The 26,889-nt window shown below is 40.0% G+C and overlaps 1 protein-coding gene and 1 non-coding gene across 5 annotated transcripts in view; one reads left to right on the forward strand and one right to left on the reverse strand.

The window, feature by feature from the left end:
• The window catches only part of ACYP2 (acylphosphatase 2), a 180,996-nt gene that overhangs the window by 131,696 nt on the left and 22,411 nt on the right, over window positions 1-26,889 (forward strand). Inside the window, exon 4 of one of the 4 annotated variants that reach the window (XR_009357209.1) lies at window positions 8,143-8,253. The exons of 2 other annotated variants lie outside the window; for them this stretch is intronic. Coding sequence is in view for 1 of the 2 variants with exons in the window: in XM_059187665.1 (XP_059043648.1) it covers window positions 17,902-17,941 (40 nt within the window). In the remaining variant the exon portion in view is untranslated. Of the gene's footprint in view, window positions 1-8,142; window positions 8,254-17,901; window positions 17,990-26,889 lie in introns of those variants that run through there. One more of the 4 variants, XM_059187665.1, reaches the window with a different exon arrangement.
• On the reverse strand, window positions 24,965-25,071 carry LOC131808663 (U6 spliceosomal RNA). Its single transcript, XR_009344872.1, has one exon. It is a non-coding gene; the product is annotated as a U6 spliceosomal RNA (small nuclear RNA).

Genomic DNA, 26,889 nt, shown 5'->3' on the forward strand with positions numbered 1-26,889 from the left:
CTTGAACTTGCAGCCCATCCTAAGGTGTCTCCAAATTGGCTCTATATCTTAACACGTCTGCTTCTGGGCCTCTAAGAAGGGTAGACAGCTGTTGCTGATTCCAAAAGGCACTGACCCAGAAGCCAGGGGGTATTCTGAGTGATGTAGTTCCTCCGCTCTAGGAAGTGTTGATGTAGCTCACCACACTTCAGTCTCTACTTCCAGTTGGATGATGGCCTTCAGGGACCAGGGACCTGCCTTGACCTTCACTTCACTTACCACCTTATTTTTCTCCCATCACTTCTGTTTCTTCACTCCACCACTTCAGCCCCCTCCTCCTCGTCCAGTGCTCCAGGGAAGACGGCACATCCTGCAGTCTTTGTTTCCTTGGCCTTTGCCCCAGTCATTACTTCAGACCCCAGCTTCCCCGTGCCCTAGATTTCTAAGCCCTTGTTCCACCAGGGCCATGTGGCTCTTCACACTGAAAGCCTTTTTTGGTCAGGCAGCTATCAATTGCCCAGAGGCTGCTTCCAGACCCTCCATGGGTCAGTCTCATGACAGTCCATTTCCATAACCTCTGTCATCCTTTTTATTTCTGTGTTGCTAGTGGGTGTGTGACGGGATCACACGGCGGTCTTGTTGCATTTACCTACTGTGTAACAAAATGAGAACCTTTTCGTGTGGTTTGGGGCCATTCTGATATCCTCTCTTTATGAAGTATCTGAGTCTTCTCCCCATTTTTCTATTGAGTATTCTGTATTTTTCACATTTTTAGTAGGAATCTTTTATATGTGCTAGATATAAATCTGTTTTCAGGAAGGTGTCTTGTAAATATCTTCTCCCTTTCTGAGTTGCTTTTCTCTATATTAATGATGTCTTTGGATGAACCAAAGTTGCAAATTGTAATGTAGTCTAATTTGTCATTTCCCCCCTTAGATTAGTGCTTTTTGTGCTATTAAAGAAATCTTCCCTCTCCAAGATCTTTCACTTTTATATCGCAACCGATCTGAAATTGGCTTTTGTGAGTGGTGTGATAGGAATCAAGATGTGTTTTTTCCATATGAATATTGAATTGACTAGACACGGTTTATTAAAAAGACTCACTTCTCCGTGCATTAAATATTTTCATCAAAAGTGGCATATATCATTGGCCAGAGCCAGTCAGATAGCCTTGCCTAGTTCAGAAGGTCGGGTAAGTGTTATCTCCTGAGCCTGGAAGAGGAAAACAAGAAGTACCCGTGAGCACTATATCACTCCTCAAAGAGTATAACTTGAGTAATGGGTAAAAGATCAGCAGAGTTAGGCCAAAGAAAGTAGAGGAAAGGTAATGAACATAAGAGAAGAAAGGTGAATGACAAAAGAGTATCAGCTAAAGATTAACAATAAAAGGAGAGAGAGATAAACAGTATTTGGGGTGAAAAATGTAGTTACAGCAGTGATCTAAAGAAATATCAGAGAGCATGTTGGACAGCTTTATTCCAGTGTGTTTTCAAACCTGGATGAAATATATTCATGGCATGTATAACTTATTAACACTGAAATGCATAGAAAACCTAAATAGACATAGAAGCAATAAATAAGTTAAATCAAGAGTTTGAAAAGAATCTTACCACAGAAACAGCATGAAGCTGAAATGGTCTTGAGGCAAATACTACCATACATTTAAGGAATGCATAACCTACTAAACATTAAATATTTATTGTGTGCCTGTGGTATACCTGACACTCTTCTAGGTCCTTAGGATATATCAGTAAATAGAACAAAGATTTCTTCCCTCTCAAAATTTGTAACAGAGAAAGACAATGAATAACAAGTGAATAGTAAATCATACTAGAAAGTGAGGAGTGGTAAGGAAAAGAAACAGAGTTGAATAAAGGGTTGAGGGTTCTTGGGGTTGGGAGTGGGGAGCAGTAGTTTAAGATAAAGTGGTCAGACGAAGCCTCATTGAAAATGTGAAATTTTGGCACAGTTTCAAAGATGAGAGACTTAGCTAGTGGGTATTCTACAGAAGAGCATTCTAGGAAGACAGAAGAACTAAGCGGAAACCCTAAGACAGGAGCGTGCCTAGGGTGTTCGAGGAATAACCAGATCAGTGTGGCTGGAGCAGACTGAATGAGAGAGGCCAGATCAAGTAGTATCTATTATGATATTGTAAGATATCTGGCTTCTGCATAGTGAAATGGAAAGACATTTCAGGATTTTGAAGAGACAACTCAGAATTTGATGTAGGTTTTGCATGGATCGCTGTGGCTCTGGCATGAGGAATATATTGGATGGGGGCAGTAGTAGATGTAGGGAGATCTTGTAGAAGGCTATCCAAGTAAACCAGGTGAATAGAAATTTCTCAGGTGAAGTGGTAGTGATGGAGGTGGATGGTGGATGTAGTATGATGTTATAGGCAGCATGGTTTCATGGTGAACTGAATGGAGAAATAAAAGAAAGAAGTCAAGGATGACTCCACGGACTTTGACCTCAGTAACTGGTAAGATGGAGTTGCCAGAAACAAAGAAGGGGAAGGTCATGATGGAGCAGATCTCCACAGGAGAATCAGAAGTTTGCTTTTGGATGAGTTGAATTTAGAATCACTCTTGGACAAAAGAGTTGAGATAATAAGCATTAGGAATTTGGAGCTCAGAAAAGGCCTGGGACAGGAATACATATTTGGGAATAATCAGTATACATGATATTTAAAGCCTCAGAGCTGGATGAACTCACCAAGAGTGTGAATACTGGTAGACTAAGCCCTGGGGCCTCCAAAATTACAAGGTCAAGGAGAAGATGACGACTAAGGAGAGATCAGTGAGGTAGGAGGGAATATGCAATGTGTGTGCAATGTGCCGGCAACCAGATGTGTAAAAGAGAGTGTTGAACTGTGTGATGTGGTGCTGTCAGGTCAAGTAAAATGAACTCTGAGCAGTGTTCAGTGGACTTTACAACAAAAAGTTACTGGTAACTCAGAGCAGTTTCAGTGGAATAGTGGTGGTTGGAATAGGTTTTAAAAGGAATGAGAGGGGACGCCTGGGTGACTCAGTTGGTTAAGCAGCTGCCTTCGGCTCAGGTCATGATCCCAGCGTCCTGGGATCGAGTCCCACATCGGGCTCCTTGCTCGGCAGGGAGCCTGCTTCTCCCTCTGCCTCTGCCTGCCATTCTGTCTGCCTGTGCTCGCTCGCTCTCCCTCTCTCTCTCTGATAAATAAATAAATCTTAAAATAAATAAATAAATAAAAGGAATGAGAGGAAAGGAATTGGAGACAATGAACATTGACAATCCTTTTGAAGAATTTGCACCAAAAGGAAATAAAGAAATAGGGTCCTCACTGGACAACAGGTTTGGAAGAGTGGGAGGATGACAGCTTAGCTATTATGTGTATAAGAGGAAACGGGAAGGGAGAGAGGGAAAGCAGCAAGAATACATAACTCTGGAGGAGCTCACTTCAGAGAAGTGAGATGGCTGATGGAGAAAGCGGGTCAAAGAAAATGTTTTTAAAATGAGACAAAAAGAAGTATGTGTACATACTGATGTCAATGATTTAGTAGGGAGCAGAGACTAATGATGTAGGAGAGAGGAAGGAGAACGAATGGATAAGAGCAGATGGAATCTGCCAAGTGGAGGAGGAGGCGGTCTATGGGTGCATGACGAGTTCACCCTTGGGAACCAGCAGGAAGGCAAAGGATGAGGGTGTGTATGTTGGTCAGTGGATAGAAGTGGTGGAATCTATGGAATTCTCTTCTGGTTGTTTCAGTGTTCCCAGTAAAGTAGAAAGCAAGATTATTAAGTTAGTGAGGATGAAGCAAGAGGCAGTGGACTCTGAGGAAAGAGCATCAAGGTCATAAATTTGAAGTAAGGCCCATCAGCGTGGTTGTGAACTTTCTTCAGCCACATTGAGTGTACAGGCCTAGCACGAGTATGCAGAATTAGATTTAGAGCTGAAGTAAGACAGGCAAGAGAATAACAATCGTCGATCTTAGAATTTAAGCCTGGAGGAGTGGAGGACACACAGGGATGAGGGGCAGCGAAACAGTGTCCTGATCAGTACACTGGAAGACCCAGGGAATTGAAGGTCACTGAGGCCGAGTAGCAAAGTGAGCTAGAAGGATGCCGTAGTGGTCTGGGAGTGGACTGCAAGGGATTGGTCAGAATCGTACGCATCCTTCCAAGTGGGGCTTCGATGAAGCAGACTGAGAGTGAGGCCATTCCAGGGGGAGAAGGTCAATGAACCAGGAGGCTGGGGTGGGATGGATCACTGATGTGTATTTTGAAATCACAGAAAAATAAGACCAGAGAGCAGTGAGAATGAGCCAGGAGCTAAAATCATTAAGAATGAGGGGAATGAAGTGGGAGTGGCATGAATGCACGACATTAGGTGATCTAAACTGATGACAGATTTAAAGCTCGGTCTGTATTCTGGGGCCAAGGTTAATTACATAGCAATGCCACCTTTGGCTGAAATCAGTTAGTGGGAAAGCAGACACCTTTAGAATTGCATGTTAAAGTCACAGACCCTGTATTTTTCTATTTTTCTTTTTTTCTAAGTGCCTAGAGGAAGGTTATACATAGAATAGCGAATCGAAATTAAGGTATGTCTACTTTTTTTTTTAATTGGAAAGTGAGCGGTGATAATACTGTTTAGTGTGAAATGTAATTTTCTCTTGGAGTCTTTTTTTCTGCTTGTGTCCTAGGGGATGGACTAGAAACGACGAAAAAGAACAAAATAGGATGTTCTGGCAATACACTCTCACACACACACACACACACACACACACACAAACTCATATATAAATAATCTTTTCTTTAGAAAGGGAGGATAAAGAGAGATAATACAAAATACCTGGTTGACTATCTAGTCAACCAGAGGCAGAGACACAGATGAGAAAGGAGAGGAAGAGGGAATGGGAAGGGATAGAAAGAGAAAGAAAAAGGGAAGGAAGAAAAGAAGAAAAACAAAGAAGGAAGGATGGCTATTTGGGAGAGGTACAGTGTGACCACTGTTCTGCCTAGTGTAGAATTGTGAAGTGTTTGACTTCCCTGGGAAACAGGAAAGCATGCTCTTTTAACCGATAAACTTAATAGAAAATGAATGAAGAGAGGCTGTGAATTGTATAGTCTTCTTTCCCTTGGACTCTTCCAATTTTGCTGAGCAGTGCTTCCCTGTTTTGAAAGGGATCTCTCACTCTTGCCTTAATTCTTTAAACAAGTGTGTTTGTCTAGTGATTTGGCACGTAGAGCTGTGGTTCCTTGGGCTAGCCCACCCAGGGCAGAATGCCGAGGGCCTCAGGACTATATTACTTGCTTAAGACTGGAAAGAACGTGGGTAGAGCAGAGACAGAGATGCACACTTTGTTCGTTTCCTCAGTTTCCCCTAGAAAGCCCATGAAACCGTGTTTGCAGAGGGAATGGTGATAAAGAGACTTTGCGTGATTGACCAAATAGACTTACAGTGGCAGTCATCTATGGCCTCTTAGAAACATATATAAATAAAGAGAAGTGGAGTGAAAATATTTTAGTTACCAGAGTGTGGATAATGATTTACTCTGGGAAAGTCAATAATTGTGATTTAATCATTTTCTAGTAAGACAGCACTCAGAGAGAGCAAACACTCATGATGGTGCCTGATGGGTCTGTGAGAGGCTGAAGGTCTGTGTTGATGGCTGGACTGGCAGACTGGCCCCAGGGTGGCAGAGCCAGATGTCAGGGGTTGACCAAGGTCAGCCTAGGGGTCTACAGAGCCAGTACAAAAATGGAAAAATACATTATAAAACACAATATAGAAAATGTGTTTGTAATATTCTAAATGTTAAACATAATTATTCCAGCCTGTATAAAATGAATGACTAAGAATAATGACTGATAATATAGCAAGTGAAAATATATTTATGAAAATTGGAAATATTGTGGGATCTTTAAAAAAAAATAGTGTGACCTTAAAAAACAAATTACATCAATGGTGTTATCATTGCAAGAACATACTTTTTGAGCAAATTCTTCCTGCTGCTTTAGACTCCTTTAGACTCTACACTAGTTAAAGAATGGTGAACAGAATGTTCTAATGCCTGGTGCTTTCTTCTCAGCTGTCATTTTTAAATAATTTCTTTCTGATCATTTTTTTTTCCTTTGGAAACAACAAAATTTTTGCATTTTGGTGCATTACATCCTCACTGAACCCTCTGAACTAGGTACCATTATTAGCCCCATTTCACAGATAGAAAAACTGAGGTGCAGAACTAATAAGTAATTTGCTCACAGACACATAGTAAATTGCTAAGGCAAGATAGGAATCCAGGCAATCCGACCCCACAGCTCTTCCTCTGAAACACTGCAGGGTATATTCTGAGCCTTTCTCTGCTTCAGTTTTCTCCTGGTGGTTGTGACGATGAGATAAGATATGGAGCTTAGGCAGGGGAGGCATTGATTCTGTCTTTATCTGTTTCTATGTTGTTTGATTTGTTAATAACAAACATGAATTATTAATACATTTTTGTGATCAAGAAAAAAATACCAGGCCCTGGGTAGCTCAGTGGGTTGAGCATCTGACTTAATTTTGGCTCAGATCATGATCTCAGGGTTGTGAGATCAAGCTTCCTTTTGGCTCTGTGCTGAGTGTGGAATCTGCTTGTGATTCTCTCTACTTCTCTTCCTGTCCCTCTCCCCACCTCTCTTTCCCTCTCAATTAATTAATTAAAAAATGCTAAGGCCTATAAGACTGTCTGGCATAGAGAGCCACCTAATAAAGTCATTGTTACTATGTCTGAAAGCAAAGTCCTCGAGTTTCCACTTGACCTAGGGGGGATTTATTAGCTCCAGAAGCTTGGTTGTTGAAGGAAGAAATAAGATAGGGCAATAGGCAGAGAAGAATTGGGGTTAGAGGTTTCTAAATTTCCGGTAAGAAGGGCTTGTATAGGCTCAAGTGTGGGGTAGAAGAGTGGGAGAAAGAGCACATCAGTTTAGGTGAGTGTGAAAATGAATGGAGTTAAGTCCCAAGGAATGGGGGAGAGGGATAGTCCTAGAACCTTGGCTAAAGGAACTTACCTTGAGAAAGACTAATATGACCTAACCATTAGTAGATGAGCCCCATTTTTTTGAGCTCACTGAGGTAACAAAAATAACAACATAGTTTTGGAAAATGAGAAGGGAATGAAAAGAACTCTATGGTTTTATTTATCTGCCTTGTTCTGGCGATGTGAGAATAGGTTGTCTGAAGAGGAGCCACCATTGTATTTTTCTATTTGTGAGTTATAGTGGTAAATGATTGCTGGCAAAAGAACATCTTTTCAAGTGGCTTCCCTTGGTGTAGGTCCGGGGGCAACAAGAGGAGGTATTTCTATAGCTGGGAGAAGAGTTCAGTACTGTCTTCCTGGAATGGGCTCTCATTTCAGAGTCTAAAATAGATTCGAAATACTGTGCTATTTGCGAATTGGGGCCCATTCCTTCTAAGCACATCTGTTGGTAGCTGCTGAAATTCAAATAAATTCAAATGAGGTCCAAGGAATGCTCATATTACATTTACTGATTGCAAAGAGCATTTGAAAAACACATCCAGAAAACCCACACTAGTCACTGACAGTGCCGAAGACACAAAGCCTTGATTTTCTGCCAGCCATAGGTATTCTGAGCCTGAGCCACAACATTTAATTTCTTTAAAATGCCCTTTTCTCCCTACCTGAACTTTTTAACTGAGATTCATTTTTTTATTTTCAAAAGTTTAAATATGAACCCCATCACATAGTCATGTAGTTTGATTTTGATCGTTCTACAGCCTTCACTTGGAGAAATGAGGTTTTTGGACTAATAGAACTAGAAAGCCAGGATCAAACAGATGCATTTTCTTCTGTCTTTTCTCCAGTTTTAGTAAATGAAAATTTTCATTTGGGTGTTGGAATTAAGGGATCTTGGTATATCTATTTATACATGGTTCCATTTTAGGAAGAAATCAGAGCATCTTTAAAAATGCAAAGATGGGGGGTACCTGGGTGGCTCAGTGGTTAGGCATCTGACTTTGGCTCAGAACATGATCTCAGGGTGCTGGTATCAGCCCCACATCAGGCTCCTCATTAGCGATCCGTGGGGAGTTGGCTTGTCCCTCACCCTTTCCGCCTCCCACTTAGGCTCGCGTGCACACACAAACTGTCTCTCTCAAATAAATTTTGTATTTTTTTTTAAAAAAAGGCAAAGACAGGACAGAAAATATGGAAAGTTCTCTTTTTCATTAAGCCATGACACTCTGTAAGGAAAATGATCCACTAAACATACTGGAAGAAATAGAAGGACCATTTTAAGGTTGTAAGTTTTTCTTTTTATCTTTTAAGGTTGTAAGTTTTTCTTTTTATCTTTGTAGTTGAAATCGTTGTAGCTGAATAGAATTTCAAGTGGCATATTCAAATGTCATTACTTGAAAGTTTAATGTTAGAAGTAGATACCACACCAAATACATTACATGAATTATCTTCTTTAGTTTAAATCTCATAATTACCCATCCTATGGAGTATTATTTCCATCTTACAAATGAAGGTATCCAAAGATTAAAAATAAGCAGTTTGCTCAAAGTCACACAGCCGAGTCAGAATTCAAATCCATGTCTGTTATTTCTAGTTAATAACTCCTGATCTAAATTATGTCTTTTATATGGAATTTGGCAAAGGACCTTAAAAAGAAAGCAAAATGTATTAGGAGTTGTAAGAAATAAATTCACATGTAAAAGATGAAGACATTTGTCTAAATTCAGGCAAACTTTTAAAACAAATATTATGGTCAAAATAAAGCATCATCAGGAAGAGGGAAGACAGGATACCAACAGCTCAGAACAAGGCTCCACAAAGGTGTGGCAAAATCCCAAACCCTTGTTTCTCAAGGTGTGTTCCTTGCATTCTCCTGAGCCTTTTGGAAACAGGAGTGGTCTCTGTAAGGTGCTGGTACAGTGAAAGATCCTTCCTCTAGGAAAGCTAATAACTTGCCACTTGACACTGATATTCCTATTTTCTTCTAACTTTTTACTTTCATCTAAAATACTGTAGGTGTTAGGGTATGTCTGGGTGGCTCAGTTGGTTAAGCATCTGCCTTCAGCTCGGGTCATCATCCAGGAGCCTGGGATTTAGCCCCAGGTCAGGCTTCTTGCTTAGCTGCAGTCTGCTTCTCCCTCTCCCCTATCCCCTCTCCTCTCTCCCATGAGCTCTTTCTCAAATAAAATAAAATCTTAAAAGAATTATAAAATACCATAGGTACTGAAAAATAACCTAGGTGTTAGAGTAAGTAATGTTCAACAACTAGTACTGTCCAACTACTGGTATGGCTGGTTCCTCCTTCTTCCCCAGATTTATATACAGAAAAAAAATCTATCCATGATTACACTAGTCCATGTCAATAGTGACTTTCAGTTCTGTCTTCTTCAATATGCAGAGTAAGTGGAATTACTACGGGGCTCCCCTCCACTATTAAATAAGAACATTTTGTTCTGGCTTTTATAATTCTAATACCTATATATAATAGCCTATTGGGTTGATATCATATAGTTATATTTTGCTTGTTTCCAGTTTTTGCTGTTGTAAATAGTCTTCTAATATTATATATTATATAATACCTATATTTTTGAGTATATCTTACATATTTTATTATATATTTAATATACATATATAATTCACATTTTTTCATAAGAGAATTGTATGTTTATATCCTTTGACCATTTATCTCTTGGGGTTTTAATATTTTTGAAGGTTTGAATAAATTCTATATTACATATACCAACTTTTTTTTATCATAATCAATACAAATGTTCTCCTTAATTCTGTTAGTTTTTTATGTTACAGTCATTTTCTTGCTTGTTTTTTTTGAAGCCATTTATTTTCTTTTTTCCTTTATGATTTCCATTATTGCTATAAGCTTCTTGGAGATATATTCCTCTAAAGATTTCATAAATATTTGATTATTTCTCCTTGCTTTGCTAAGAGTTAAAGCAAATATTTAACTCTTTAATCCACTGGGGGCTTAGTCTGATATGTGGTGTGAAAGCCAATTGAAATCATGTTTTGTTTTGTGTTTGTTAGCTAGTTATCCTCAGAATTATTAAAGTGTAGTTACACAATTATTAAATAATTATTATTTTTCCTAATTTTATGGTACTTGAAAATTAATTTCTCTGTTCCACACTGCCTTATTTATTCATATATTTATTTTTAAAGATTAATTTACTTGTTTTAGAGAGGGAGAGAGAGCACAAGGTAGGGAAGGGCAGAGGGAGAGGGAGAGAATCTCAGATTCCCTACTAAGCGTGGAGCCTGATGTAGGGCTCAGTCCCACAACCCTGAGATCATGACTTGTGCTGAAACCAAGAGTCAGATGCTTAACTGACTGAACCACCCAGACACCCCTTATTTTAATAATTAACATGTTCAGTTTTAGGATTTCCTAGGAAGTAGATCAGCATTCTATAAGTTTATCCTCCCTCCTGTTTGTGTCACTTTGCTCTTTTGAATGGAATTTCTTCCCTTTTTATTACATTATTGAGCTGGTACATACCATCATAAAAAAAGCTCCTAGTTACAGTAACTTCATTATAAAGTCAGTTTAATTTAATAAACACATATAGGCTAATAAACTTAAACAAATTCTTAAGATTTCTAGACCTACAGTCACCCTTTATTTATTTATTTTTTTTTAATTTTAATATTTTATTTATTTATTTGACAGAGAGAGAGATCACAAGCAGGCAGAGAGGCAAGCAGAGAGAGAGAGAGGAGGAAGCAGGCTCCCTGCTGAGCAGAGAGCCCGATGCAGGACTGGATCCCAGGACCCTGAGATCATGACCTGAGCCGAAGGCAGAGGCTTTAACCCACTGAGCCACACAGGTGCCCCTACAGTCACCCTTTAAAACATCATATTCCATTGGCACTAAGTGAGTACCCACTAAATGGAGCTGCCATTATTTGCATACTGAAAAGAGCTTCAGGCTGGAGAGTCAGGAAATTTGAATTGTATTTCCATATCCTCAACTGAGAAAGCCATCTATGAAGCACCTTGTCTGGGTGAGACACCCTGCTAGGTACTTGTCAGAGGCCATCTTGCCTCAGGCTTAGAATAAGCCTACAGATATGTATATCATTAAATACCATAAGCGAGGAGAGTAAAGTTGAGCAGGTGGAGTAGGCCAGGGTTGGCCCACGCTAGGCCTGAAGAAGTAGTAAGAAATGGAACACCCAAGGGCCCATTTGTGGCAGTCTCTGGGCCCGCAGCCTGGTGACCTGACAGGTTTATCACTCCCTGGGGGCTGCAGTGACCAGTGAACTTCAGCCAAGGGTCTGTGAGGAAGGCAGGAGGCATGGAGAAGCTGCATTAGCTCACATTCATCCCTGTCTTGTACATACACTTTATATTTCCTGTCTCTGGGTCATGGTAAGTCTGTGTGAAACTGTCCTGAAGGAAGTCTGTGTTCCCTTTCTCATCAGTCTTCCATTCCTCGTCAGCTCTTTGAGGTCTGGCTTAGCTCAGTGGGTGAAGTATGTGTCCCAAATCATAGAAATGGTGATGGAGTAAATGACTTCCTTGATAGCCGGTGGTTTCTCCATTCTCCCAGTGATGTCTACACCCGTGATACGATCCAGGCCGTTCATCTCACCTCTCTGTGATTTCCTCATCTGTCCAACAAGAGAATCCGATAAACAGTCCAGTTTTGACAGGCTGGACAACAACTCTGTTACTAAATATACATTACATAGTTCTTTCTTCAAGACCACAAATTTCTTAAAGTCAGAGACTGTTCTTGCACAATTTCAAATCACTCCTATTTCTTTGCATATAACAAGCATCCAGTGAATATTGATGCCGGATGAATGAATGATTAATCAGTCAGTCAAAGAAAACAGTCTTACCACGTTTCTCACAAAACATTTGCAATGCTAGGACACAAGGAGCCCCTAAGATATTTCATGTTTCAACTGTGGTGTCTTTTATAAAGACTGCATTGATCATTGGCCTTGTCACAGGAAGATACTTACTTAGTAACGGTCAGCTTGTGTTCATCTGAAAAGAGCAAAGAATGGAGCTTTGTGATGCTGGAAGGATCAAGGTGGGAGCTGTGATAGGTAGACTTTTCTCAGATAAAGCTCTTGGGCTCTATCTCTGTGCTGCTGTGACAGCGAAAACTAAAGCCTGTCTAAATCCAATCTTGAATAAATGGCAAATTAAGGGGAGCATACCTTAACTTCTCTGTTTGGGTATGGGCTAGGGACTACTATGTCTTAAGTACCCATCTATAATTGAAACATGCAACGTGTTCAGTGCACCCTCAGAAGATAGAACTGAATCACTTCTGCATTACTTAATACTCTCTTTTTATGCCTCCCAAATCCAAAGAAAGATACACAGCCCTCGAGAGGCATAGAACCTATGCATTTTGTAATCACTGTTTTGTTTTTGTTTTTGTTTTTAAGATTTACTTATTTATTTATTTATTTGTCAGAGGGAGAGAGCGCACAAGCAGGCAGAGCAGCAGGCAGAGGCTGAGAGAGAAGCAGGCTCCCTACAGAGCAAGGACTCCATCCCAGGACCCTGGAATCATGCCCTGAGCCAAAGGCAGTGGCTTAACCAACTGAGCCACCCAGGCATCCTGTAATCACTGGTTTTAAACTTAAAATCTTACTGAAGTCACTAGTTAATAGTTCTATACCTTCATGTCCGAAACCTTCTAAGCAAATATCCCAGCAACCCTTCTGCTCCTTCCGCCACCCCCAGCTAAGGAGGGTAGGGAGGGAAGATCTGCATGGCCACTACTTAGCAAAGGTTATTTTTTTAATAAAAGCAGGAATTTGCAGTGTGCACAAGTGGCTGGCTTTGTCTCCTGAGCTTCATAATACCCACATCATAGTGAGACAATACAATTATTGTTCCCTGAAACTAAAAGACCTATCTGGGGGAAATTAAACATTTTTTGTTGAAAATTATTTAGCATGTCAAACAATTTTTAACTGAGTTTTTATAAAAAAGGAAACTTAGAGAGGGAAAGCCAAACTGCCTTTGACAAAACAGAGTCAGACTGTTTTTTAATGAGCCACAGTATTTGCAGGGAAAGAAAATATTACATAAAGCAAAAAGAGCTTGCCTAACGCGGTTAGAAAGGAGAACGATGCAAACCACAACAGCAGGTGAGAGCTGCCCCGGTAAAGACCAACAGTGGTATTTTCCTTATTATTTTCTTACCCTTTATTTATTTATTTTTTAAAGATTTTGTTTATTCATTTGAGGGGGAGAGGCTGAGGGTAAGGGAGAATAGACTCCTTGCTGAGCCGGGAGCCCAATAGTGGGGCTCGACATGGGGCCTGATATGTGGCTCCATCCCAGGATTCTGGGATCGTGACCTGAGTGGAAGGCAGCTGTTTAACCATCTGAGCCACCCAGAGACCTTCCTTCCTTATCCTTTATTACCCCAAATATCTGCATTTAGTTGCAAAGTGTTAGCTTTATTGTCCCAGAATCTTTTCTGGATAAACATCATGTTAATTAGTGTAGATGTTTTTTTACATTCTCAGTGTTATTTTAGTTTGAAAGGAAAGGCACAAGGCTGAGCTGTAGAAGATGCTCTGGCAGCTTGAGCAGAGGCGGTCTCGAAGGCTCTAGACTGTGCTCCAGGCTTCCTAGGGGTATTTGACAATTCAGTGCAAGGTGAGGTATGAAAGACAATGACTGACGAGGACCTTCTCACCTCAGTAAACTTGGTCTTAATAAATGCTCCAATAAAGTTTATTTTGACCTCCAGTTAAAATGCTTTAGCTCTCCTGGGTGACTATAATGGGGCTGCTTCTCTGTATTTATTCAAGTTAAATTCTAGGGAAACCCTTATATTGTATGAGTTCAACTACACTCTCCAAAAGAGAGCCTGAACAATGTGAACCCAAATCCCAGTGTACCTTTTCCGGTCACATCTGACTCCTTGGCACCTGCCCCTCTGTCAAGTGCTTCCCTGTGCCACTCCCGTCCACAGGAGTCTGAGCATTAGCTCTGGGGGACTGTTGGTGAGAGGTGAAAGTCTCAGGTTTTCAGCAGTTTTTAATTTTGAAAGGAAACTAGTACTGCTTGAGTATTTCGAGCTACTGGAATTAGATGAAGAAAGAAAACCCTTTTCTAAAATTTTCCACAAAATCATGGAATGAGACGAAATGGGGACATTTTCTAGTTCTTTCTTTTGGCAACCTCAGGGCTGTGCTTCCTGAGGGTCCCATGGAAGAAACGGATAGCTCTCAGAGTGGGGATCACCTTTGTATTTAACACTTATCTAAGGAATATTAATCTCTGAGAAATGATAAAGTAGATATGTAGAATCTAACATATTATGTGAATTCCACGTAGGTGAACTTGGAATGTCAGCATGCAATGATTTATAATGAACATCTAAGCTGTACTTGGTTTACCTAGTGTAGGGTATTTGATAAGGACAAAGTAAGTTCCAATTCAATATAATTTATTTGTTAATATTTAGTCAGATAAAAGGCAACATTAAGCATATTCCTAACTATATATATTTTAATTGTGTACACAACAATTTCTATGGGTTTTGTTGTTTGTTTTTTTTTAAGATTTTATTTATTTCTTTGACAGAGATCACAAGTAGGTAGAGAGGCAGGCAGAGAGAGAGGAGGGGAAACAGGCTCCCCGCTGAGCAGAGAGCTCGATGTGGGGCTCTATCCCAGGACCCTGAGATCATGACCCAAGCCGAAGGCAGAGGCTTAACTCACTGAGCCACCCAGGCACCCCTGCTATGGGTTTTATGTATATATGTATATATTTTTTCTGAATCAAATAGCTTTTAGTGGACCTTTTCCACCCTGGTAGGGGAGATTAAAGAAAACCTGGGTGGCTCAGTGGTTTAAAGCCTCTGCCTTCGGCTCGGGTCATGATCCCAGAGTCTTGGGATGGAGCCCCACATCCAGCTCCCCACTCTCTGCTCAGCAGGGAGCCTGCTTCCTCTCTCTTTCCCTACTTGTGATCTCTATCTATCAAAAAAAAAAAAAAAAAAAGGGGCGCCTGGGTGGCTCAGTGGGTTAAGCCGCTGCCTTCGGCTCAGGTCATGATCTCAGGGTCCTGGGATCGAGTCCCGCATCGGGCTCTCTGCTCAGCAGGGAGCCTGCTTCCTCCTCTCTCTCTCTCTGCCTGCCTCTCTGCCTACTTGTAATCTCTGTCAAATAAATAAATAAATCTTTAAAAAAAAAAAAAAAAAAAGCCCCATCTGCACTACTGTTTTTAATTTTTACTCTCTCTATGGACACCTTGAGTTTTCATTCTGAAATAAGCCCGGTCCGTTTCTTTATAGAAAAAGTCCATATCCCTTGGACATGGTACAAGACCCTTCACCATCAAGCCCATGGCCGCAATAGCCTATTTAATTCATAGGAGTCTCCCACTCAGAATACCTGGTATTTCAGCCAACATTCTCATTTATTAATTATAGATTCTATATATGTCTGTTTTTAGTATTACAAAACCTATTTTTCATATGGAGAAAAATCATTCCTGACATCACCATGTTGGAGTTACTAAATTTGAAAAAACTTGATATCATTGGTAGAAGATTAGTAGTATCCATCTCTGGATGTCACTATCCCCCTGCAAGAGACATTGTCAATAAAATTTCAGCAATTTTTGTAATGACTTTGATCACAAAAGCCAAATTTTTTATTTCTGTGTTCAGATTGCTCTTTCACATAGGAAGAAAAGAGAAAAATTCTCTTTATTCCCTTGGGCATTTTCCCAGTAATCTTTTGTTAATTTAAAATGATTAGTATTTATTTGGAGAAATTCGAAAGTAAACAAAGAAGGAAGGAAGAAAGGAAGGAAACTACCCAGACTTCAGGAGATGATTACTATTATCAGGTGATATATAACTTTCAAATATTTTTCTGTCCGTGTGTATTTTCTTATAAAGCTAAAGTCATACTATACATCTTATTGTGAAACTTGCTTTTAAAAAACTTAACATGATATTACAAACATCGTTATAAGTTAACTTATCTCCTATATTCCTTTATATATAGTAATTTATATATATACAGTAATTTATCTCCTATACTCCTTTATATATAGTAATTTATTTAACCAATTCCTAATTTAAATTGCTTGAAGTAATTTCTTGTATATAGTGAATATCTTTGAGGTATGATCTTTAGCTACTCCTCACTTGTTACCTTAGGATAAATTTTTAGGAGCGGAATCATGGAGTCACATTTTATTTATTTAATTAGGCAATGTGTGCAAGATGTACAAAAATTCAAAAAGAACAATAGGACATTCTGTGAAAAGTAAGGCTCCGTTCTTCCTCCTGGGAAGTAGCTACTTATGGTGGTTTCCATGTATTTTTCCAGAAATATCTCATGCATTTATAAACTTGTGTAAATCCTTCAGTATGCCTGTTAAGAGACTAGTAAAATGGTTTCAGTAGTAGAATTTGTTTTGTAATTTCATATGCTTAAAAAAATCACAGGCACAAAAGCTTTCTACAATAAGGCAACATGAAATTATCTCAGTTCTGTACTACTACTTTAGATTTTACTTTTATGTAATATGTCACTTACTACCATGATATTTTTATCTTCATTAAACACTAACATTTTTTTATATAGATAAATTTGAACACATTCAGAAGCAGAAAGGACAATATAATGAAGCCCCAAGTACACGACTCGTAGGCACATTTTAAGGCTTTTAATAAACCGTGCTGAGTTTTTCTCCATAAAACGTTTTTACTGATTTAGACTCTTATCTGCTCTATGAGATTTACACTAGCTTCAGTTTTGTTTTGCTGGATTTTAGAGCTGCTGTATTCAAGGTTGTATGCCTATCTTTTTTAGTTTTACGTAGTCTTTTTTAACAAGACAAACTTGGTGGTAGGAAGGGAAGATGACAGGAAAAGAAAGGCCTATTGGTTGTAATGGAACAATAGATGTAATCTAGCACAGTGATGCCATTCACCTTGCTGTGGCTTCCTGGTTCCATGTGTTTGGAAGAATTACGGGAACCCTTCCAGCTCTGTGGGGAAAAGTGCTAGAACTAATTAGTAATGTCTACCAAAGGAAAGGGAGGAGGCGGGGAGGACTGTTGGTATCAATGCCCTGTAGTTTGCTGATTCTGCTCTAGCTAAAGCCCATAACAGCGTGCTTTTGTACCATTCCTTTGTTTAGCCGCCATAAAAACCAATTTGTTTTAATGAAAAGGTTATGAGATGTTTCTATTGACCTAGAGATGCCCAAAGCCTGCTTTTACATTGACAACCTTTCTCGAAAATAAGTTGCTCTTTTGAAATGGACTCAGTGGTGCTGGTACACGTGTAAAGAGGGGGCTGCTGCCCCATCCTTAAGGGAGCACTGGTGGGGGGCGAGGGGCTTGTTTGTGGAAGCAGGAAAGTCTGGGGTTTGCCTGGTCACAAGGCTCTACCTGACTCCAGGCAGGATCATGAATCTGTTCAAGTTCCCAGTGTGGTTTGTGGTTTGTGGTCTTGGAGCAGAAAAGCTAAGTGACCCACAGGAAATCAAACCCCAAATCTTATTTTTAATCTTACTTTAACTTGATTTAAACTTACCGAGCTCGCTAGCCACAACAAAAGTATATTTAAAAAATATCAAGTATATCAAGTTTTTGAGAACTACCGTTTCATGAACCAATAGAATGGTGTATTTAGAAGGTATCTTCAAGATCATTAAGATAAAGCCTAGGCAAAAGACATCCCATAGGCCAAATCCAGGCCGCTGCCTGTTTTTGTAAATCAAGTTGTATTGGAATGCAGCCAGGCCCATCTGTTTATGCCTTGTCTGAGGCTGCTTTTGCATTACAAGAGCAGAGTTGAGTAGTTGTGACAGACTATATGGACCACAAAGCCTGAAACATTTAGTATCTGGCCCTTTATAGAACATGTTTGCCAACCTCTGATTCAAACCAGCCTTTTCATTTTAGAGATGGAGAGATTGGGAATCACCTCGGTTATGTAACTTGAGAAAACAGCTGGCTGAATTCCCCAGGTCGCCTGTGTCAGGATGTGGAGGTACAGTCCCTTAAGGTTTCTGTGAGAGAGTGAGTTTTCACATCTTCTGGAAGCCCTACTCTTCCTCCTCAGGCCAGTGTCACTCCCTCCTCCATCACCTTATGTACTTACTGCTATAAGGGCAGAATGAAAACTGTCCTGTGCTCCTACAACGCTTCAGATAGTCCTTGGTTATCCCATTCATCATGCTGAATTCTAATCATTTGGCTTTCCCACTAGATCGTGAATTTGGCATGGTATAGAAACCATGCCACATTTGTCATCATAACCCAGATACCCAACACACGTGACAGAATACATCTCTAACTTTTGTTCATTGGTTTGCATTTGACACCTCATCTTTTGTGGCTATTTTTGGATAAACTTCAACTGTTGTAAAGCTGAAAGATGAACATTGTGGTTTATAATTTTCCATTCCTGAGCAAGCGCCTCCCCGTCCCTGATCTCCCAGCAACAGGAGATGTTCAGAGTCAGAAAACTGTATTAGGAAGGTAACACATCTCCAGTCTTTTCAGTGCACCTGGTAAGTAATGGCCCCAAGCCTCAGAGCCAGTTTTGACTTGTATTCCTGGCAAGTAGAGAAGAGCGTGTTGTAAGTCAAGGGCAATAAAAATGGACAGGAGAGATGAAAGACTGCTAGAATCAACAGGAGATGGCTGATCGCTTATGCAGGGGTGTTGAGAGTCCATGGCTCCCCAGGTTCTGTCACGTTTCAGAATGTGGGAGGAAGAGCACTTTGGATAAGGGAAGTGTGGGTGGAGGTAGATACGGTACAATCAAGTGGAGACCCTCAGTAGGCAGAGGAGTATATGAATCTGGAGCTTTTGTATTAAATCTAAGTTGAGATGAAATGATTCAGGAGGTGCCTGGGGGCTCAGTTGTAAAGCGTCTGCCTTTGGCTCAGGTCATGATCCCAGGCAGGGTCCTGGGATTGAGCCCCGGCATCGGGCTCCCTGCTCAGCGGGAAGCCTGCTCCTCCCTCTCCTATTCTCCTTGCTTGTGTCCCTCTCTCACTGTAGCTCTGTCAAATAAATAAAATGTTAAAAAAAAAATCATTTAGAGAAGATAGAGATTGAGAGAGCAGAGGATTAGGAGCAGAAGCCTAGAGACCAGAAGGAAGTAAGTCAGGATTTAACAAAGTAAGAGGAACTCTCCCTGAGAAGGATCACCTGGAGATGTGGGAGGAAGACAAAATGGGAAGTCCCAGAAGCCGAGGGCTGTGAGGAGGAGAAATGTCAAGTAAGAAAACAGCAAAAACGTATGACGCTTTGGATTGAGTGATAGATAAGGAGGTCTCTGCTAACTTGGCTGAGAGCAGCTTTAGTGGAGGAGTAGACTTACAAGCCAATTTCTATGTGTTGAAGAGTTAATGCGGAGTAGGGAAGAGGCATTGAACACATTTTACTCTGAAGACACAAAAGAAAAAAAATTAGAGAAAAACAGAGAAATGAGATGGTAACTGGAAAGGGGGTATATGTTCCATCAAATGGTTAGCGTTATTGATTTATTGTTGGAAGGGAATTGACCAGGTGTCAGGATCATAGTGGGGAGGTATTTAAAAGTCAAGTGGAAAAGGAGACTTCACGAAGAGGGAAAGGAATTTATCTCTGTGAGCCTAGGTCTCTCGGCATGTAAATGGAAATACTCTCTTCCTGAGAGAGATGTTAGAGGTTTAAATGAAATAACATAATCAAAAACATTTTGAAATAGCAGAGCGGTATTCTAAAGTTCATTACACTCTGTGTTATCAACTCCCATTTATTTGACTCAACGCTTGATTAGTCTCTGTCATGGTGACTTAGTATTAGGATCTATTTCTGATTAACCTTGTCACTGCAGCTCAGAAATCAGGGCACGAGTCTCTTCATCTGACAACTGGATATGTTCTGATGCTTTGGAGGCCAGATAACTTTTGTGTCTGTATAAGAACACTTAACACGAGAGCTGCGCTCTTAAATTTATTAGGTGTATGAAATAGTTATGTTCATATTCAAACATTCATTTGTCCGTTCACTACTGATGATGATAGGTACAGTGTTGGACAGCAGATCTCAAGAATGCATTCATCTTGCTTAACTGAAATTTTATGGCAACTGCTTCGCAATTCCTCATTTCCTCCTCCCTTCAGATCCTGACAATTACCGTTCTACTTTGTGAGTCTATGAACTTAGCTATATTTTAGATACTTAATTTAAGTGGAATGGTGCAGTATTAGTCTGTGACTGGTGTATTTCACTTAGTATAATGTACTCAAGGTTTAGCCTTCTTTTTAAGGCTGAGTCATATTCCCTTGTATATATACACCACATTTTCTTGACCCCATTCATCCATCTTTCTTCATCTGTTTATCTGTCAACAAGCCATGTAGGTTGTTCCCATATGTTGACTACTGTGATTAGTGCTGCAGTGAAGGTGGGAGTGCTAATATCTATCGGAGGTCTCTATTTCAGTTCTTGAGGAGAAATACCCAGAAATGGGATTGCTAAATCATATCCAGGTAGCTGATTAATTCAGTTCATCAAAGTAAGCACCATGTACAAAGTAAATCAGGGCTGCTGCTGTAGCGCAGCCTGTACAGGGCTCTGTCCATGGACGCTCTATGGATACCAGCGCCTCATTCAATAAGCTGAGAGGTACTTGTGATTAGCCTAATAATGCCCAGGAAAGGTACGGATGGGCTGGGTTTGGGAACAGAGTAAACTTCAGTTATTTAAGATAACCCATCTTCTTGGAACTAGACAGTGAACACATCATATGACAGAAGTCACCCGAGCTAGAGTTTGGTGAAACCTGGGTGCTCAGTTTTTTGCGATGTACAAGTTGGTTCTAGGCTCTGGTATCCTGAAGTAAAATGAAAAAGACAAAATTGGAACCATATTCTTTAAAATGACAGTGGCTTATCTCTTGGTGAAAACACCAGGAAGGAGACCTTAATCGTGTCCTAAGGAGTTAAATACAGATCCAAGTGACAGAGAACCTAGAGGATTATAGAAAATTCTTTACTGAGTCCCACTTTTTTCCCATTACACAAAGTCAGTTAAATATGTCTGAACAAGAAAGTTATAAAAATAGTAATTGTGCCCTACCCACTAATTATTTCCTTCTTTAGAATGGAGTTATAACAGAAGCAAGCAACATAATTAGCAAACTTCGTTACTGTTTTTCATTTATACGTTTACTTATTTATATCCTATCTAATTCCACAAAGGAGCTGAAGTGACTGTTGCTATTCACTTTAGGTAGCTTTATTAATAATTCATTACACAGGAGACCCCAGTTCCCTTGGAAATGAAATTTATGTTAATTTGAGTATTTTTGCCTCCAACATTTGACTTCTATAGTAAATCCAAATCTCTTAGGAAAGAACAATTCAGAAGAGTATCCAGGTTTTCCAAATCCTTCGCAAATTCCTCTGGAATACAACTGTATCCCAAGATGAGTTACACTCCCATGTCTGTTTGGGGTAGAGATCGGGGCTTTAAATAAAAGAACCCTAATAGGGCCATCTGAGTGGCTTAGTGGGTTAAGCCTCTGCCTTCAGCTCAGGTCATGATCCCGGGGTCCTGGGATTGGACCTCATCGGGCTCTCTGCTCAGCGGGGAGCCTGCTTCCCCGTCTCTCTGCCTGCTGCTCTGCCTACTTGTGATCTCTGTCAAATAAATAAATAAAATCTTAAAAAAAAAATAAATGACTAACAAATCCTACTATCAGGAATGATGGGAAACTAAAAATCAGTGTTCATGCTGGGAATTTCAGTGTTGGGAATTTAACAGTTCCCACACTGGTTTGTGTCCTCTGCCCGTTCCAGTCTTGACTTTGCTTCTAGGTTGGCAGATCACCCTGTTTGTGGTTCATTTTCAAGATCCTGGAAATTAGTTCTGAACGAGAGCATGATTCTCCCTAATTTGGTCTTAGTTCTGGTCTTATGTGTCCATCCCCCCACCTCCGCCCCATGTACTCCTATGAATGTTTAAGAAAAAGCACTTCCTTATGAACAGAACAAAAACATCTGACCTGTTTTGCAGTGATTAACCAACAGTACTAAGTTGGTCACTCGCAGGCATAACATACCACTGGAAACAAACTTCAGCAGGTAAAAACAACAGATTGGTGACAATCTTTTCTCGGGGCAATCGCTTAGAGGCTGGTTTGGTTTTGTTTTTAGTATGAAGGTACAGCATCATTTTGAGACTTAAGATCCAATGATAATGATTCTCTGTGCGGGTGTACGCACATTGAGTTTTGTGTATACTTATATTTGTATATGCAGAGGAACAGGGTCAGAGACTATACCTCAGGGGTGGTAACATCTAAGAGTGGGGTGCGAGGTACGAAGGGGAGCTGTCACTTTCTGCTTCCTATACTTGTATCCTGTAAGACTGAGATTGTTTTGATGAGCAGGTATTACTGGGTTTGGTTTTGTTTTGTTTGTTTTGCTTTTTTAAAATTTAAATTCAGTTAATGAACATATAATGTCTTATTTATTTCAGGGGTATACAGGTATGTGATTCATAGGTCTTGCCCAACACCCAGCACTCACCACAACACATTACCTCCCCCGTGTCCATCACCCAGCCTTCCCATCCCCCCTCCCTTCCCTCCAGCAACCCTCAGTTTGTTTCCTAAGAATAAGTCTCTTATGGTTTTTCTCCCTTTCTGGTTTTGTCTTGTTTCATTTTTCCTTCTCTTCCCCTATGCTCCTCTGCCTTGTTTCTTAAATTTCATATATCAGTGAGAGCATATGATATTTGTCTTTCTCTGATTGCTTTATTTCAATTAGCATAATACCCTCTAGTTCCATCCATGTTGCTGCAAATGGCAAGATTTCATTTTTTTGATGGTGCATCATATTCCACTGTATATAGATATATACCACATCTTCTTTATCCATTCATCTGTCAATGGACATCTGGGCTCTCTCCATCATTTGGCTATTGTGGACATTGCTGCTATAAACATTGGGGTGCAGGTACCTTTTCAGATAACTACATTTGTATCTTTGGGGTAAATACCCAGTAGTGCAATTGCTGGATTGTAGAGTAGCTTTGTTTTCAACTTTCTAAGGAACCTCCAGACTGTTTTCCAGAGTGGCTGCACCAGCTCGCATTCCCACCAACAATGTAGGGGGTTTCCCCTTTCTCCTCATCCTCACCAACACCTGTCATTTCCTGACTTGTTAATGTTTGTCATTGATGTGCAGTGGTATCTCATTGTGGTTTTGATTTGTGTTTCCCTGATGCCAAGTGATGTGGAACATTTTATTCCATGCATCATTTGTATCTCATCTTTGAAGAAATGTCTATTCATATTTTCTGCCCATTTCTTGACTGAGTTTTTTGTTCTTTGGCTGTGGAGTTTGATACATTCTTTATAGATTTTGGATACTAGCCCTTTATCTGATATGTCACTTGCAAATATCTTCTCCCATTCTGTCAGTTGTCTTTTGGTTTTGTCAACTGTTTCTTTCGCTGTGCAGAAGCTTTTTATCTTGATGAATTCCCAATAGTTAATTTTTACCTTTGTTTTCCTTGCCTTTGGAGATAAGATGTATCTAGCAGGAAGTTGCTGTGGCCAAGGTCGAATAGGTTGCTGCCTGTATTCTCCTGTAGGATTTTGATGGATTCCTGTCTCACATTTAGTTCTTGCATCCATTTTGAGTCTATTTTTCTATATGGTATAAGGAAATGGCCCACTTTCTTTCTTCTGCATGTTATGGCTGTCCAGTTTTCCCAACACCATTTGTTGAAGAGACTATCTTTTTTCCATTAGATACTCTTTCCGCCTTGGTCAAAGATTAGTTGACCATAGAGTCGAGAGTCCACTTCTGGGTTCTCTGTTGTGTTCCATTGATCTAGGTGTCTGTGTTTGTGCCAGTACCATGCTGTCTTAATGATTACAGCTTTGTAATAGAGTTTGAAATCCGGAATTGCGATGCTACCTGTTTTGGTTTTCTTTTTCAACATTCCTTTGGCTATTTGGGGTCTTTTCTGGTTCCATACAAATTTTAGGATTACTTGTTCCAGTTCTGTGAAAAAAGTTGATGGTATTTTGATAGGGATTGCATTGAATATGTAGATTGCTCTAAGTAGCATAGATGTTTTAATATTTGTTTTTCAAAAAAAAAAAAGTACTTGTTTTTCCAATCTTGGGACACCTGGGTGGCTCAGTCATTTAAGCTGCTACCTTTGGCTCAGGGCATGATCCCAGGGTCCTGGGATCGAATCCTGAATCAGGCTCCTTGCTCGGCAGGGAGACTGCTTCTCTCTCCGCCTCTGCCTGCCACTCTGCCTGCTTGTGCACTCTCTTTCTTTCTCTCTCTCTCTCTGACAAATAAATAAATAAAATCTTAATAAATAAATAAATCTTTAAAAAAAAAAGAATATTTGTTCTTCCAATCCATGAGCATGAAACCTTTTCCCATTTCTTTGTGTCTTCCTCAATTTCCTCAATTTCTTTCATGAGTGTTCTATAGTTTTCTGAATATGATCTTTTGCCTCTGGTTCGGTTTATTCCTAGGTATCCTATGGTTTTTGATGCCACTGTAAATGGGCAGCTCCTTAATTTCTCTTTATTCTGTCTCGTTGTTGGTGTACAGAGATGACACTGATTTCTGTGCATTGATTTTATATCCTGCCACTTCGGTGAATTCCTGTATCAGTTATAGCAATTTTGGTGTGGAGTCTTTTGGGTTTTCCACATAGAGTATCATGTCATCTGCAAAGAGTGAGAGTTTGACTTCTTCTTTGCCGATTCAGATGCCTTTTATTTCTTTTTGTTGTCTGATTGCTAAGGCAAGGACTTCTAGTCCTATGTTGAAAACAGCAATGGTAAGAGTAAACATCCCCACCATGTTCCTGACCTTAGGGGGAAAGGTCTCAGTTTTTCCTTATTGAATTTTATTTGCTGTGGGCTTTTCATAGATGGCATTTATAGTATTGAGGTATGTACCCTCTAGACCTACACTGTCAGAGTTTTAAGAACATGGAATACTTCATGAATTTACGTGTTGTCCTTGCTCAGGTGCCATGCTAATCTTCTCTGTACCATTCCAGTTTTAGTATATGTGCTGCCAAAACAAACACATATTGTTGTTTTAATCAATAGCTTAGGAATAAAAATATGATTATTTCTAACAAGCATTCACATACTTAAGACAACAGGACTGTGAAACAATAGCACCACCACGGATTTGAAATCATTACATTTTTCACAGTGGTGTTTTTAAATTAATGATGTATATTTTAGGTTTTGTCCTAATAGATGAATGAAAATAAATAAAAAGAAAAAAATTATCCAAGTAATTCTTATATATAAACCCTCTGATAACTTTGTATATCTTGGCTCGGGATTCTACAATTTAGTCCTGTCTCTGCTACTAGGAATGTAATCTTTTAATATTGTTACTTAAGATCCTGTATACAAATTACTCATTCAGTAGGCTTATTGAATGTCTTCTCCTTGTCAGCCCCTGGGCTGGATGCTGAGGATAGAGGTGGATAGACATGAATGTCCTTCAATTACACAAGCTAGCCTTTATTGCATGCTTTCCATGCTGTAAGCATGGTGCCTAGTGCTTTGTAAATATTACATCCTTTCGTCTTTATGTCACTTCTATACCATAGAAATATCATTAACCCCATTCTACAGATGAAAACACTTAGGCACAGATAGGTGACTTCAAGACTGCACAGCTAGGAACTAAGATAGTAGTTATTTGAATCCCAGAGGACTAAATCAGGCTCTGGCTCAACAGTCCATCCTTTTAAACCACCACTTCACAGTGTCTTCCAGATCACAAGGTCTGTGTAATCTAGTAGAAGGAGTTTGACGAGTAAATATTTATTTTTGAAACTGAAACAACTTGGATTTTCAACAATAGGATGTATGTAAAAAGTGGTCCATCCATAAAATGCAAGATTTGAGGGATGTTTAAAAAGATGATGTAGAGATTAGATTGATCCATTGACATAAAAGCAAATGGTCTTCATATTATTTTTTTTTAAGATTTTATTTATTTATTTGAAAGACAGAGATCACAAGTAGGCAGAGAGGCAGGCAGAGAGAGAGAGAGAGGGAAGCAGGCTTCCTGCGGAGCAGGGAGCCCGATGCGGGGCTCGATGCCAGGACCCTGAGATCATGACCCGAGCCGAAGGCAGCAGCCCAAACCACTGAGCCACCCAGGCGCTCCGGTCTTCATATTATTAAGTGGGAAAGTTACAACAGTACGTAGGCTACTAGTGGGTACCTGGTTGTCTCAGTCGGTGGAGCATGTCGCTCTTGATCTTGATCTTAAGTTTGAGCCTCATGTAGGGCGTCGTGATTATTTAACAAAATAAAAGAAACAGACTTTCAAAAGTAGGCTTCTAAGCATTTTAGGTCAGAACATTGGGGAGCACATCACCGGTCACTGCAGTTTCCCCCGCTGAGGTGGATAAGGCTTCTCCCAGTCTGCTCACCACAGAGACCCAGGCAGCCACCACCAGTGAATCCCAGGTGGCCGTGGAGGTGACTCCTCTTTGTCTTTTGAGTATTTGCTCTTTGATTCCACTGCCAGAATCCACTCACCATGTATTTTCCCTTGATTTCTCTCAGTAACTCTTACATTCTTCTCTTGTCTAAGCTCTTTGTCTACCCTTTCTTTACACTCTTCTCATCTCTGCACTTATATACTGGACCCTGGTTTTCTACTGCAATTTTCTTCCACATCATCACTTTTTGCTTTTCTGTTAGTTCACTTCCATAAGCAAATATGTTCTATTATATCCAGTCATGTTTTTAAAGGTTTTCTCTAGATCCTATATTCCTCTCCAGCTACTGTCCTTTACGGCACATCTCCTGGAGAAAGCTGTAGATAGTGTTGGTTTGTACTTCCTCCCTCTCCTAACTCCCCTACAGCTCCT

The sequence above is a fragment of the Mustela lutreola genome, chromosome 9, assembly GCF_030435805.1.
Source record: "Mustela lutreola isolate mMusLut2 chromosome 9, mMusLut2.pri, whole genome shotgun sequence".
Lineage (NCBI taxonomy): Eukaryota > Metazoa > Chordata > Mammalia > Carnivora > Mustelidae > Mustela > Mustela lutreola.